At 39.5% G+C, this 15,501-nt stretch overlaps 1 protein-coding gene across 1 annotated transcript in view; it reads right to left on the reverse strand.

The window, feature by feature from the left end:
• Positions 1-12,966: 12,966 nt before the first annotated feature.
• Positions 12,967-15,501, reverse strand: part of LOC124803438 — a 29,424-nt gene continuing 26,889 nt past the window's right edge. Inside the window, exon 4 of the mRNA XM_047264623.1 lies at positions 12,967-13,077. Within this exon, the coding sequence (XP_047120579.1) occupies positions 12,967-13,077 (111 nt within the window). The remainder of the gene's footprint in view (positions 13,078-15,501) is intronic.

Consider the following 15,501-nt stretch of genomic DNA (forward strand, 5'->3'; position numbering starts at 1 on the left):
TGACATTCTTTGCAATCTCCCCATGAGAAGATCATTTATTGGAAAAGGGACGAATGTCAACTAACTTCCAAAGAGGATAGCTTCAAAAATATTTATCAAATGCCCTGGAATGACTCATCACAGTGTGCAGATAACCTAGTTCTAAAAGTTTGTAATGGATCACAAAACTGTGCGACCAGTATTGCAAGTGTTAAGTTTTTTTATTTTTTTTTATTTTTTTTAAATTTTTTTTTATTGAACTTTCATAACTTAATCACTCATTGGAAAAAGGAAGAGACACACAAATTTGGTTTCAAATAAATTACTTCTACTGCAGTCGTTAAAGTTGACGCCTTTAGGTCCTATGTAGGATACATCTGCAATTTTAAAATGGGAACACTTCCACTAAAAATTCAGGAATAATCTCTACTTTGTAGTAATATTTTATTGTAACAATGATGACTTAAATATACTCACTTTAAGGAAAATAACTGATCTGTGTGTTGGAAGTGAACAAGCATGTCATTACTTGTACAAGGTGTACAACTTCCCTTCCGCAATATTTTCCCCATTTGAGGCTTTAATGAAACAAATTGGTTACACAAGTATCATTCAAAGCATTTTCCATCGCTGGCCACTACTTTCTCCCCTCTTTCGGGCAGTGTACGAATCCCACGTCGAAAAAATGCTTCATCTTTTGAAGTGATCTACAAATCAATCCAATGTGTGACTTCTTCGTGAAATTGGAAGTGTTGATCAGCCCGGCCATGTGCCATTGATCTAAACAGGTGATTGTCAGAGGGAGCAACGTTTGGAGAATACAGTGGGTGAGGTAGGACGTCCCATTTTAACGTTTCCCACTCTTTTGCAACGTGGGGTCGAGCGTTGTCATGCTGCAAAATCACTTTATCTTGCCTCTTGCTGTATTGCAGCCATTTGTCTTTTAATGCTCTGCTCACACATTACAGGTGTTCAATAATGATCACCTGTGATTGTTTCACTTGGTTTTAACACCTCATAGTACACGATGCCGAGCTGGTCCCACCAAATGCAGAGCATGATATTGCAACCGTAAATATTCGGTTTGGCTGTTGACGTGGAAGCATGGCCGGGATATCCCCATGATTTTTTGCATTTAGGGTTAGCGTAATGACCTCATTTTTTCATCCCCCATCACAATGGGATGCAGAAACCCCTTCAGTTTTTGCCTCTGAAGCAACTGTTCACAAAGTCTCTCGGTTTCAGCTCACACGAGATCCACGTTCCTTCTTTCGGAGTCATGCCCATAGCCTTGAGACATTTTTAAATGGCTTGCTGTGTCACTCCCACTAGTCGTGCCAATTCTTTTTGCATTTGACGTGAGTTTTTTTCTCAGCAATGTCTCCAATTCTGCATCTTCGGAAACATTCTCTCTTCCATCACTATGCCGGTCTACGACATTAAAATCACCATTCTTGAAGAATTGAAACCACTCACGACATGTTCTTTCACTAGTAATGTCCTTACCATAAGTACCTGAGAGCATTCAATGAGACTCTGCAGCTGTTTCCTTCATACTGAAACAAAACTGTAACACCTCCCACAAATGACGAGAATTAGGCTCATAAACTGACATTTTCAATCGAGAACAATTTTATGATGCAGACACAAATAGAGTAATGTTTGAATGAGGTTATGTTGACCGAGGTCAAAGCTAACTGCCAGACGTCTATGATACGTTTCTTTCAACCGCTACTTACCGATGTCGCCACCTATCGGCAAATGGCGGAAGCAAAGTTGTTCACCTTGGAACAATTTTACTAAATATAATAGTTTTAATAACAACTTTTGATTATAAACAACTGTTAACAATTTTGCTTGTAGAACTGGATATTACGTCTTCTTCAGTGAAGTTTCAGGATGGAAGCTTGTTGTAGAAAAGTTTGGGGCACAGTGTTTAAACTGTTTATTTGCCAGTAATTTTCATGCAAGGTGTCGAATGCATTACATAGATTCTGGTTATGGACTACTTGTTCACTGTACACATTCAATACATGTGTTGTCACTCTCCTGAATTTGATTAACAGGTGACAAGTTAAAATATCATACTCAGAAATAAATTACCACTAGCTGCAATCAAGAAACTTCATCTACAATTTATTGCTCCAACAGATTAGAATTTTTTTTTTATAATCATGTAGTGTAGCCTGATCATTTATATTGTAACGCTAGAACTGTAGCACTTCTAACATTTACTTTTTCAGTAATTATCATGTTGTAATTATTTGCTGATAGGAAACTTTTAAACAAAGCACTTGAATAGCAAGTTTTATTACATACCAATAATTCCCTGATATTTGTAAATCAGAATTTTAGATGCACTAAATTTCCACAAGACATAAGATAAGTACATGTTCCCAGAAGATGATGAAGCTAAAACAGTCCACTAAAGAATATGGTTGTAAAGATTACTCTTAACTGTTCACCAGAATTCTATTCATCCAACATGTCACATGCTGCAAGTAGACACATCAGACATCTTGAACAGTATCCAGCTTTGAGTTAAGTCTGCAGGAATAAGAAGTCACCTCACCACCTATCAAGTTTCACCTCAACAATGAACGACGTTTATTGCTCTTCTCACTTCGTGGCCCACTCTGCCTCTTTGTATTCAAAGTGCAGAGCTTTTGACTTTGTATGCCTCAGACCTGGTGGAAAAAAGTTTGATATTAAGAATAAGTTTTTAATAATTGCAGCTGAGAACATACCTAGTAATTATGGAAGAAAGATAAAGGTTGTCCAAATAGCTTTAGGTGGCTTATCCACTGATATACTGCTCATAACTTGGATATTCTACAACATTTACATCTTTATGCTGCATGTGTTAAGCTAAAGTCATTGTTACTTGACTGAAAAGGAATATTGTAAACTTTTAAGTCTTTGTAAAACTGGAAGCTTATTCTCCCAGCAGCTGTTGAAGGAGTTACTACTGTTTTTGAAGCATTAAATTCCTATCTCCTCACCCTTGACAAGGGTTCCATCATCTTGGAGGTGGTTTGTAAAACCCTGCTTGCTTCACCACCCTTCTTTCTTTAAAGTATTTTCTCCAACAGTATCCTGAGCACTGAAAAAGAAAACATTAGTGTAATTAATCTTAAAGACGAAATATTTGTTGCTCAACAAATTAAAAGCCAGATAATACAAAAGATTTGACATGTGCAGGAAAAAGGAGTTTTGTGCAAAATGGTATCTTTTTGCAAAATCTCATCATGATCTTCTCTATGGATCATAAAGAATGGCGTGCAAGTACTGTTTGACCACGATAACTTGATGAATGAGCTAGTGCTGCCAGAAATGGAAAAAGTGGGCATCACCTGAAAAATATTCATTTGTCTCAGAGGGCTGTCAATGTCAAGCTGCCCCTAGATGCTAAGTATTATGAAAGGCTTGTGCTTACTAGCAAGTAACATCTGTAAGCACTTGGTAAGGTGTTTACATTAGAACAAAATCTTACGCAAGTTTACCTGTTGGTCACTGAGGCAAGTTTATTTTAGGAACTTTCTGCAAGTTGTTGCAGTTATTCTCAAACACCAAAGCAGTCTTCACTATTGTGATTATGTATGCTTTCCTGGCGTAATAAGTCTTCAGTCTCTTTGGGTTTGCTGCCGGATCCTAAAATCAACTTCACTTGATGTTTCAGTGATCAAATTGGTCATCATCTTCAGGAAAATACTGCTTCTGCTGACGAGTCCCACTGAGAACTGACACCAGGTTGCAAATCGACATCCTATGTAGGCACCATTCAGTACACAGTGCATGCACCACCAATCACGGTTTCTGCCTTCCAAGACAGGGAGGTGGCGCCGCCGTTAGTGAAACACTGCTGGCAATGCTATATCGCAATCAAGGCCACACCGAAGAACGTTCAGTTTTGATGCAAGATAATACAGGATTCCATGTCTTGCTAAGAGGAAACCCATTGTCTCTGTTGATTAAATTAGCCAACCTAATTTTAATCGCCTCTTTATAGACACTGTTCCAAAAACCGGAAATGTTGGCAACTATCACAGTTTCATCAAATTTCATACTGTGTCCCTCATTTAGGCAGTGTTCTGCTACTGCCGATTTTTCCGGCTGTTGTAGCCTCGTATGACAGTGATGTTCCACACACCTGTCATGCACTATGCGAATCGAATGGCCAATGTAAGCTTTCCCACATTGACATGGAATTTTGTACACACCGGGTTTCCTAAGCCCCAAATCATCTTTCAGAGCCGAGCAGAGCCCTAATCCTAGAAGGTGGATGGAACATACTCTTAATGTTAAAATTCCTTAAAATTTGTCCAATCTTAAATGATAAGCCTCCAGCATACGGAAGAAAGGCCACAGATCTATGTTCCTCTTCATACACCTCCGGAGATGGTCCAAACTCCATAGCCCGATGAATCTACTTTTCGGTGTCTCCATTTTCCTTAAAAACAGCCATCAAATGCTCAAGTTCTTGGGTTAAGCTGTCAGTGACGGAAATGGCATATGCTCTCTGTACCAAAGTCCTAAGGATGCCACTGCATTGGTGTGGTGGATGGAAACTCTTAGATGCAGATACCAATCTCTCTGTGTCAGCTTTCGGCGAACACTGCATCCCAAAGTACCATCTGTCTTTTATAAACCATAGCATCTACAAATGGAAGCATCCCATCATTTTCAGCCTCCATAGTAAATTTGATATGGGATGAAGGCAGTTGAAGTGGACCAAAAATCTGTTAAGAGCATCACATCCATGCGGCAAGACGAAGAAGGTATCATCCACGTATCTCCAGGAGAACATTGGTTGCAAAGCTGAAGTCCTCAGTGCCATGTCGTCGAAGTCCTCCATAAATAAATTGGTGACTATGGGTGACAAAGGACTACCAATAGCCACTTCGTCATTCTGTTCAAAAATGTTACCGTTAAATAAAAAAAAAAAATACGTGGACGTCAACAAATGACGACAAAGATTCACCAGCTCTTCATCCAGTTTTTCACTGATCAAACTAAGGGACTCTTCCAGAGGAACTCGTTTAAGATTGGACAAATTTTAAGGAATTTTAACATTAAGAGTGTTCCGTCAACCTTCTAAGATTAGGGCTCTGCTCAGCTCTGTGAAAGATGATTTGGGGCTTAGGAAACCCGGTGTGTACAAAATTTCGTGTCAGTGTGGGAAAGCTTACATTGGCCGTTCGATTCGCACAGTGCATGACAGGTGTGTGGAACATCACCGTCATATGAGGCTACAACAGCCGGAAAAATCGGCAGTAGCAGAACACTGGCTAAATGAGGGACACAGTATGAAATTTAATGAAACTGTGGTAGTTGCCATTTTAGGAACAGTGTCTACAAAGAGGCGATTAAAATTAGGTTGGCTGATAATTTAATCAACAGAGACAATGCGTTTCCTCTTAGCAAGACGTGGAATCCTGTATTATCTCGCATCAAAACTGAACGTTCTTCGGTGCAGCCTTGAGATACATCGTTGCCAGCAGTGTTTCACTAAGGGCGGTGCCACCTCCCTGTCTTGGAAGGCAGAAACCGTGATTGGTGGCGCATGTGCCGTGTACTGAACGGTGCCTATATAGGACGTCGGTTTGCAACCTGGCGTCAGTTGTCAGTGGGACTTCATTAGCAGAATCAGCATTTTCCTGAAGATGGCAACCAGTTTGATCACCAAAATATCAAGTCAAGTTGATTTTAGGATCCGGCAGCAAACCCAAAGAGACTTTAAAGTCTTCATTATTGTTGAATTATTATTAATGAATAAAAATCATGACAAAAACCCCAAGATAAAAAAGTCTAGAGTAACACCTATTGATGTTACAAAGGGACACCATTAATTACAATTGGAGCATTTCACTTAGATTAGACTCTGAGGATGTCACACGCAAATTCTGAATCTCTCTTGTCTATAGTATAATCAAATATTCGATAACAGGGAACAAAAATGTGGTGCGGTGTATCAAGAGACTCATTTAATTACTCTTAGATTTTTGCAAGCAGTATTTACTAATTTTATCATAAATGTGATGCATTTATGTTTAAGGTAACATTAGAAAATCAGCTAAAATTTAAAGAATTTTGCCCTTCTGCTTTCCCTTGGTGAAACAAATTGATTGGCAACCTCATTTTGCAATTTTTTGACTGATGGCGCCAATTATTTGTGCTTAAAGGTTTCAGTGGTACATTTATTTAGGCCCATCTGTCTTTGTGCCATTTTTGCATCATTGCTGAACACACACGCATCTTCTGTAAGTTCGAGAAACCTTTCCTCAAATGACAGATCCAGCAAACTCTTGTAGCAAGATGCAAGAAACTAGAACAAATTTTCACCCTACAGCAGTGTGTGTGCTGATTTGAAACTTGCTGACAAATTAAAACTGTGTGCCAGACCACCACTTGAACCTGGGAATCTGGTCTGGCACACATTTGTTTGTCAGCAAGTTTCCTGCAAGAAACTGTCTTCACTAATGTGCAAATTTCTTGAAGTTTATGAAACTACTGGGTGTTGGGGGGAGGGGGAGGTTCACAGATATGGTGTTTCCTATATTCCACCCAATTCCGTGAGTGTATGGATGATGTGCCATACCACAGCAGGAAGTTTGACTGAATGCTTAATAAATGTAATTTCAGGATTATGATGTTAGAGTAGTTGCAAGATAGGCAAATAAACTGAAATGATTTAATGACGAAGACTGAATTGTTGTCTAAAAAGGAAAACAAACCAGCCCCAGAATGGTACGTCAAGAATAAAATCGCTGAGAGCATAGGCCATAGTCCATTTACTGCACTACAACTGTAACCTAAATCCTATACAATAGGCATACACCAAAATAACACTATTTCAGAGAGAAAAATGTCACAGGTGATATGTCAGAGATTGCAGAATCTTGTTAATGCTGCTTTCATTTCAGTTACAGCAGAGGATTGGCACTGAAGTTACTGCAGCTTAGTCTAGCAGCTGGAACAAGAATAATTGACAAGATGGTCATCGATTGTTACCATCAATACCATGCTGCCTGGTGGTGGTGGTGGTGGTGGTGGTGGTCTTGAATCAAACGTAGATGCCAGTAGATGCCAGTGATCTTTAGTGAACATCATTTTTACAAATCTTCCGGGTACAGTTAATTACACCTAGTAAACATTACTGCTGAATCATCACTTTATCGTGGACAAACAGTATTGATTAAGAAAAGAACATTAAGGTTAACAGTTCGACTGTAATATGAAAAAAAATGGGGGAGCAGGCATTTTTTGTTAAAGAGGGGACAATATTCAGAAAAATTGATATTAGCCCATACTGTTCCGAAATAGATGGGAAATTCACCTGTGTAAATCTTGTGAATCATAACCTAATTATTGTAAGTCTCTATAGATCACTAAGTGGTAACGAGTGTTTTCTTTGAGAAATTTGAATTAATAATGGAAAAGTTGTTAAAATCTAAATCAAAAATTGCTGTCTGGGGGTACTTCAATATACACTCCTGGAAATGGAAAAAAGAACACATTGACACCGGTGTGTCAGACCCACCATACTTGCTCCGGACACTGCGAGAGGGCTGTACAAGCAATGATCACACGCACGGCACAGCGGACACACCAGGAACCGCGGTGTTGGCCGCCGAATGGCGCTAACTGCGCAGCATTTGTGCACCGCCGCCGTCAGTGTCAGCCAGTTTGCCGTGGCATACGGAGCTCCATCGCAGTCTTTAACACTGGTAGCATGCCGCGACAGCGTGGACGTGAACCGTATGTGCAGTTGACGGACTTTGAGCGAGGGCGTATAGTGGGCATGCGGGAGGCCGGGTGGACGTACCGCCGAATTGCTCAACACGTGGGGCATGAGGTCTCCACAGTACATCGATGTTGTCGCCAGTGGTCGGCGGAAGGTGCACGTGCCCGTCGACCTGGGACCGGACCACAGCGACGCACGGGTGCACGCCAAGACCGTAGGATCCTACGCAGTGCCGTAGGGGACCGCACCGCCACTTCCCAGCAAATTAGGGACACTGTTGCTCCTGGGGTATCGGCGAGGACCATTCGCAACTGTCTCCATGAATCTGGGCTACGGTCCCGCACACCGTTAGGCTGTCTTCCGCTCACGCCCCAACATCGTGCAGCCCGCCTCCAGTGGTGTCGCGGCAGGCGTGAATGGAGGGACGAATGGAGACGTGTCATCTTCAGCGATGAGAGTCGCTTCTGCCTTGGTGCCAATGATGGTCGTATGCGTGTTTGGCGCCGTGCAGGTGAGCGCCACAATCAGGACTGCATATGACCGAGGCACACACGGCCAACACCCGGCATCATGGTGTGGGGAGCGATCTCCTACACTGGCCGTACACCACTGGTGATCGTCGAGGGGACACTGAATAGTGCACGGTACATCCAAACCGTCATCGAACCCATCGTTCTACCATTCCTAGACCGGTAAGGGAACTTGCTGTTCCAACAGGACAATGCACGTCCGCATGTATCCCGTGCCACCCAAAGTGCTCTAGAAGGTGTAAGTCAACTACCCTGGCCAGCAAGATCTCCGGATCTGTCCCCCATTGAGCATGTTTGGGACTGGATGAAGCGTCGTCTCACGCGGTCTGCACGTCCAGCACGAACGCTGGTCCAACTGAGGCGCCAGGTGGAAATGGCATGGCAAGCCGTTCCACAGGACTACATCCAGCATCTCTACGATCGTCTCCATGGGAGAATAGCAGCCTGCATTGCTGCGAAAGGTGGATATACACTGTACTAGTGCCGACATTGTGCATGCTCTGTTGCCTGTGTCTATGTGCCTGTGGTTCTGTCAGTGTGATCATGTGATGTATCTGACCCAGGAATGTGTCAATAAAGTTTCCCCTTCCTGGGACAATGAATTCACGGTGTTCTTATTTCAATTTCCAGGAGTGTAGAAATGGGAAATGATTGTGAGCAAGACACAAGGTATTTTTTCAACCTACTCAGAATGTTCACTCTATATTGTAGCAATATAAATGCCACAGATTATGGAGCATGTATAGATAACATCATTGGTAACTTTGATAGGGATTTGTACACTGTCAGTATGGTAGGTGGGGATTTGCAGATCATGATCCAATACTTCTCACACTCAACCAAAACAAAACTGAAGGACTCCCCTACAACACAGGTGCCAATGCTAAGGAAAAGGTAATGTGGGTTAGAGCGCAGAAGGAAGATGTAGTAAATCAGTTCATTCAGAAAATATAACTGTCAAGTGGGAATAAATAAAACTGACACTGCTTTTGAGAACTTCATTAAAATTTATTTAGATTTGTGGTATTCTCTTCCTCTTATAAAAATCAATCATAAAAGCCAACCTATAAAGAAAAACATTAAGTGGTACACAGATGAACTTACCAATATGAGGGAAAAGATGTTATTGTTGTACCACATGTATAAAAATTCTCTTAAATATGGAGCAGAGCAGAAAGATGAATTGTACAAAGTGTATCTTGAATGTTAGAGAACATACAGAACTAAGCTTAGAATGTCAAAAAGAACAGCATATGAAAGATACATTGAAGGGGCTCCTAATAAGTGCAAAGCTGCATGGAATGTTGTTGCACAAGAGCATTGCAGAAATAATGAACATAGCATAGCTCTTGACCCGGATAAAGTTAATGGTTTTTTCATAGACTGTGTAAGTGATATTAGGAACAAAATTGAAACAACAAACACTTATGCAAGTGATCTACTTATGCAACAACCACCTGCAAACAATACCTTTAAATGGAGGACAATTGCACCCACTGAGATTACGAAGGTAGTGGCAAAGTTCTCAAACTCAAAGAGCATGGACTACTCTTGGTTGTCCAATTACATAATTAAAAAAACAGTGCATATAATTAGTGCACCATTGGCCTTTCTTTTTAATAGGTGTCCAGAGTTTGGTGTCTATCCTACAACTCTAAAAATATCGAAAGTTATCCCAGTGTATAAAAAAGGGGACAAACATGATCTCAAAAATTACTGACCAGTTTCAATAGTTCCCATTTTCTCGAAAATATTTGAATCTCTTATTTATAACCAACTAAACTACTACTTTGAGTTGCATAACTTACTCTCTAATAGTCAGTTTGGCTACCGAAAGGGAAGAAATACCACCACTGCTGTTCTTTCAATTGTGAATGAAGTAATAACAGCCTTCCAGAATAAAAATAAAGCCTCACTTCTTTTATGTGATTTCAGTAAGGCACTTGACTGCATTTCTCATGATATCTTACTTGCTAAACTCAAATTCTATGGTGTACAAGACTCTGCATTGGCAGTAATTGAATCATCCTATAGGAAGCAGTTTGCCTCTGTCAGAAACACAATTGCTAGAAGTTAAGACAGGAGTCCCACAAGGTTCTGTCCTTGGGCCCTTCTTTTTTATAGTTGCAGTCAATGATTTACCCCATTGTATCCCCAGTACTGTTATTCATGCTGATGACACAACTTTGCTTGCTCAGCATGAGAAGATATCGGTTCTGCAAGATATGATGCAAGGTGGCCTGGAAGAAGCACTAAATTGGTTCTCATCAAATACACTGCTTTGCAATCCTGATAATATTTATACTAGGATTGTCAAGAGGTAGAGGTGAAAGCAGTAAAATTCTAGGAATTTATGAAGACTCTAAGTTAACGTGGGAAACACACATCAACCATACCTGGACAAAATTGTCTAGAGTTACATATTTAATGTGGAAACTGAGAAGCCTGGTGACAAAAGAATACTTAAGAGTTATTTATTTTGGACTCTTTCAGTCACATATAGAGTATGGACTGCTGATATGGGGACACTCTTTTCACATCACTGAAGTTCTAAAAATTCAGAAGAAAGTGATACGGGCAATGAGCAATTCTGGTATATCAAAGCACTGCGGGCCACTGTTCATTCAGCTGAAAATATTAACAGTTATTAATCTTTATATATACGCCTCAGCATTATATGCAAAAAACAATATAGCAGATTTTGAAATGAGGGAAAACATACACCACCATAATACCAGAGGCAAAACAAAATTAGACATACATAGGCACAGGCTGACAAGAACAGGGAATTCCCATCTAATCAATAGTCTAAAAATATTTAATGAACTTCCACTTTCTTCTCGGTCAGCTCACATAAGTAGTTTCAGGCGCAAGCTACTAAACTGGTCACTAATCAATCCTTTCATTCTCTCTCTCTCTCTCTCGCAACGGCCATCCTACACTTCAGCAAATCCAGGATACTTCTTTTGGGAACTCTGTTTTCTCTGCAATCTTCTCTATACTGCAACCAACTACTGACAGTGCTCAAGTCATGAAAGTGAAGTATTAATTGTAGAGTCCATCACCTTGTTTTGAACAAAGTTCTATAACACTCCATCTGTTGATCTCCCCCCCCCCCCCCCCCCCCATGATTTGGTTATAATTTTCTACAACATATGGACAGACTATTTCCACATACTATTGCTCCTTTTCTGCCAGTCTTTTTACTTTTACAAGTGGCTCTACGCCTGCACAAGTTCATGCCAAAACCACTTTCTGGTTGTCTTTCCAATGTACTACAACCAGGACACCAACAATAACAGACATTATTTATGGCACCCGCCCCTCTAAGCATTTCCTTCTTTTAGTTTCACATCTCTGATGTGATTCACCACGATGATGCCTGTGGCATCAATTCCTATTTTCTGTATAGCCTCTAGCAATTGAACTGAAGTAAAATACTGGTCACGGAACACACAACTTCCTGGGGGCAATGTTTCAGTAAGTCTCCGTACAAAAGCAAAGCAGGACCTAGACCCATATTTTGGTCTCTTAGTGGTGTGCTATCACCTTGGTAAATCTCAAAATGCGAAGAGCGAATAATAAATTTTTTCAGTCCAGCAGGCCTACATTTATTCTTCGCATAATGTTTGTCAACGACAACCCAAAAAGGCACCATTTGCTCAAATAGAGTGAAAATTTATTCCTTGACATCTTTTGGCAGTGACTTCTGTGTCAATGACCAGTTGTTTTTTCCACAATTTGTTTACTCGAGCTTGAAATGGGACTACTTTCGAATCCCTATCTGAAATTCCTTCCTCGGTTCAATATCCCCTGAAAGGGTCAATTTACCTTGCATTTTTAACTTTCTGGACTTTATACTGTTACGTATATACCCAGTTCCAATAGTAAACCACTTATTAAAAAATTAACAGAAATGAGTTTACTATCTCAGATTAAATTTCACATTAATATGTTACCCGATTTCAATTATCAACTAAGGGGAGTAAGCCATTTGTTGATAATCCAACTTTGAAATTTCAAGATACACATTGTGCAGCCATGTTGCACCACATTCTTGAAAATTTACTTCTCCCCCATTTCTGAAAAGCTACAATGTTTATTCATTATGATTATTTAAAATGAAAACTCTACTTGAGAGCTGTCCACAATATCCTTAACAATATTTTATGCAAAAAGATTTGTTTATAATTAACTAAAATGTAATTTAAATGGTTGTACTGCAAAACTCATTGAAATTATATATTAAATTGAGTAAATTTTCCCAGATTGAATATCAGAATGTGTAGGGCACTATGTCGCCCATTTTTTGATGTAAGTAATAAAAATCATCCAATGACTCCTAATTTTTATTTTGTAAATCTTTCATTTAACAATGTGTTCAATTGTTCAGTTTTATATAAAATGGTAGAGGCAGTAGAATAGACAGTGACACAGCCACAGGCAGTCAGCAGGAGATGTTTGTATGAGACTCTTACGGAGGCTTTCGGACAAGAAATGTCAATATCATCAATGTACATCCAAATTGGTTATAATACAAAATAAGAAAAGTGAAACACTCCGTGTTTTATTTAAAAATTAGTACATCAGCAATGTTAAATGTTGGATCTTTCTGAAGCAACAACCTCGGGAATATTCAAGTTGAGTCTCTCATATAGAGGAACTAAATTATTGTGTGAGCTGTTATTAATTGTGACTGAAACTTTCTAATTTTTAATCATCATCATCATCATCATCATCATCATCATCACCACACGTGTGAGTGGTGGAGCCCAAACTATTAACTTGCTCTGATGGTATGACGGAGAATTCACTATTACTACACTGCAATTATAGATTGAACGACAAAACAGAATATTTTATACTCACTCAGCATCAGTGGTTATTAAAATGCTTCCCTTCTCTCACACATTTGAAGGTATTGTTTTAAGCTCCCTCTGGAGGTGACTGTATCAACAAAATGAATGTTTCGTCTGACAGAGAGAAACCTATCTCTAGACATGCACTCACTTGAAATTCATAGCACCAGGCCTTCTTCCAAATACATAGGTAACCTAGGGTAAGAGATACAGCCTGATACTAACTACATGCAAAAAGTTTTTACTGCTTCTGGGGTGGAGAATCATGCATTTATATAATAAAAAAATAACACAGTTAAAATCAAGACATGACCTCAGTACAGTAAGTGGAGACAAACACTTTGAAGTATCACCTATTGAATTAAATTAACAGAAGTTCTAGGTAAAGTCTCAAGCACAAAGGTCAACATAATTCTGTGTGGGGACATTAACATCAACATTAATCTCATAAATAAATCGAACAGCACCCTCATAAATATCTTTCAAAGTTTTGGTATGTCCTTGTTGGTCAATAGTGCAATGAGAGTTACTGCAATGACTACATCAGTAATTGACCATGTGGCCACAAATATGTACAGGGAAAAACATGATGTATCTGTAAAAGATCTCTATCAGACCATCTCTGTCATATAACAACAGTAAAATCAGGCATCAAATCATTCCCTAAACTAAAAGCCTACAAGTGGCATCTATTAGAAATCAAAATAAATGCAAAAATAAACAGAAAAGATTTTTCAAAAAAACTAGCAAAACAAAGCTCAGATGAAGTGTCTAAGGAAACCAATGTGAATATGAAATTCTCTAAATTCTCCACATTATTTAAACTGAACTCTGAAAAGGCAGTTCCAGAAGTATGCCTGTCTGCATCATCATCTCACAAAAACAGGAGGATAACAGTAGGTCTTAACAAGTTCTCCCAAACACTTAAATATCTCAGTTCCATTATAAAGTTGCAATGATCCAAAATTCTTAAATTTCTATTGTAGATACAAAAAGATCTATAGGAAGGTGCTGATTGATGCAAAAAAGTCACTTAATGACAAAATATTATATAATGCAGAGAACAAAAGCAAAGCAGTCTGGGATGTTGTTTGTTGTTGTGGTCTTCGGTCCCGAGACTGGTTTGATGCTGCTGTCCAAGCTACTCTATCCTGTGCAAGCTACTTCATCTCCCAGTACCTACTGCAGCCTACATCCTTCTGAATCTGCTTAGTGTATTCATCTCTTGGTCTCCCTCTACGATTTTTACCCTCCACACTGCCCTCCAATACTAAATTGGTGATCCCTCGAAGCCTCAGAACATGTACTACCAACCGATACCTTCTTCTAGTCAAATTGTGCCACAAACTCCTCTTCCCCCCAATTCTATTCAATGCCTCTTCATTGGTTATGTGATCTACCCATCTAATCTTCATCATTCTTTTGTAGCACCACATTTTCGAAAGCTTCTGTTCTCTTCTTGTCCAAACTATTTGCCATCCATGTTTCATTTCCATACATGGCTACACTCCATACAAATAATTTCAGAAACGACTTCCTGTCACTTAAATCTATACTCAATGTTAACAAATTTCTGTTCTTCAGAAACTCTTTTCCTTGCCATTGCCAGTCTACATTTTATATCCTCCCTACTTTGACCATCATCAGTTATTTTGCTCCCCAAATAGCAAAACTCCTTTACTACTTTGTCACATTTCCTAATCTAATTCCCTCAGCATCACCCAAGTTAACTTGACTACATTCCATTATCCTCGTTTTGCTTTTATTGATGTTAATCTTATACCCTCCTTTCAAGACACTGTCAATTGCATTCAACTGCTCTTCCAAGTCCTTTGCTGTCTCTGGCAGAATTACAATGTCATCGGTGAACCTCAAAGATTTTATTTTTTTTCCATGGATTTTAATACCTACTCCGAATTTTTCTTTTGTTTCCTTTACTGCTTGCTCAATATACGGATTGAATAACATTGGGGAGATGCTACAACCCTGTCTCACTCCCTTCCCAACCACTGCTTCCCTTTCATGTCCCTCGACTCTTTATAACTGCCATCTGCTTTCTGTACATATTGTAAATAGCCTTTTGCTCCCTGTATTTTACCCCTGCCACCTTCAGAAGTGAAAGAGATTATTCCATTCAACATTGTCAAAAGCTTTCTCTAAGTCTACAAATGCTAGAAATGTAGGTTTGCCTTTTCTTAATCTAGCTTCTAAGATAAGCCGTAGGGTCAGTTTTGCCTCACGTGTTTCAACATTTCTTTGGAATCCAAACTGATCCACCTTGAGGTCAGCTTCTACCAGTTTTTCCATTTGTCTGTAAAGAATTTGCGGTAGTATTTTGCAGCCGTGACTTATTAAACTGATAGTTCGATAATTTTCACATCTGTCAACA

Source organism: Schistocerca piceifrons, chromosome 6, assembly GCF_021461385.2.
Source record: "Schistocerca piceifrons isolate TAMUIC-IGC-003096 chromosome 6, iqSchPice1.1, whole genome shotgun sequence".
Classification (NCBI taxonomy): domain Eukaryota; kingdom Metazoa; phylum Arthropoda; class Insecta; order Orthoptera; family Acrididae; genus Schistocerca; species Schistocerca piceifrons.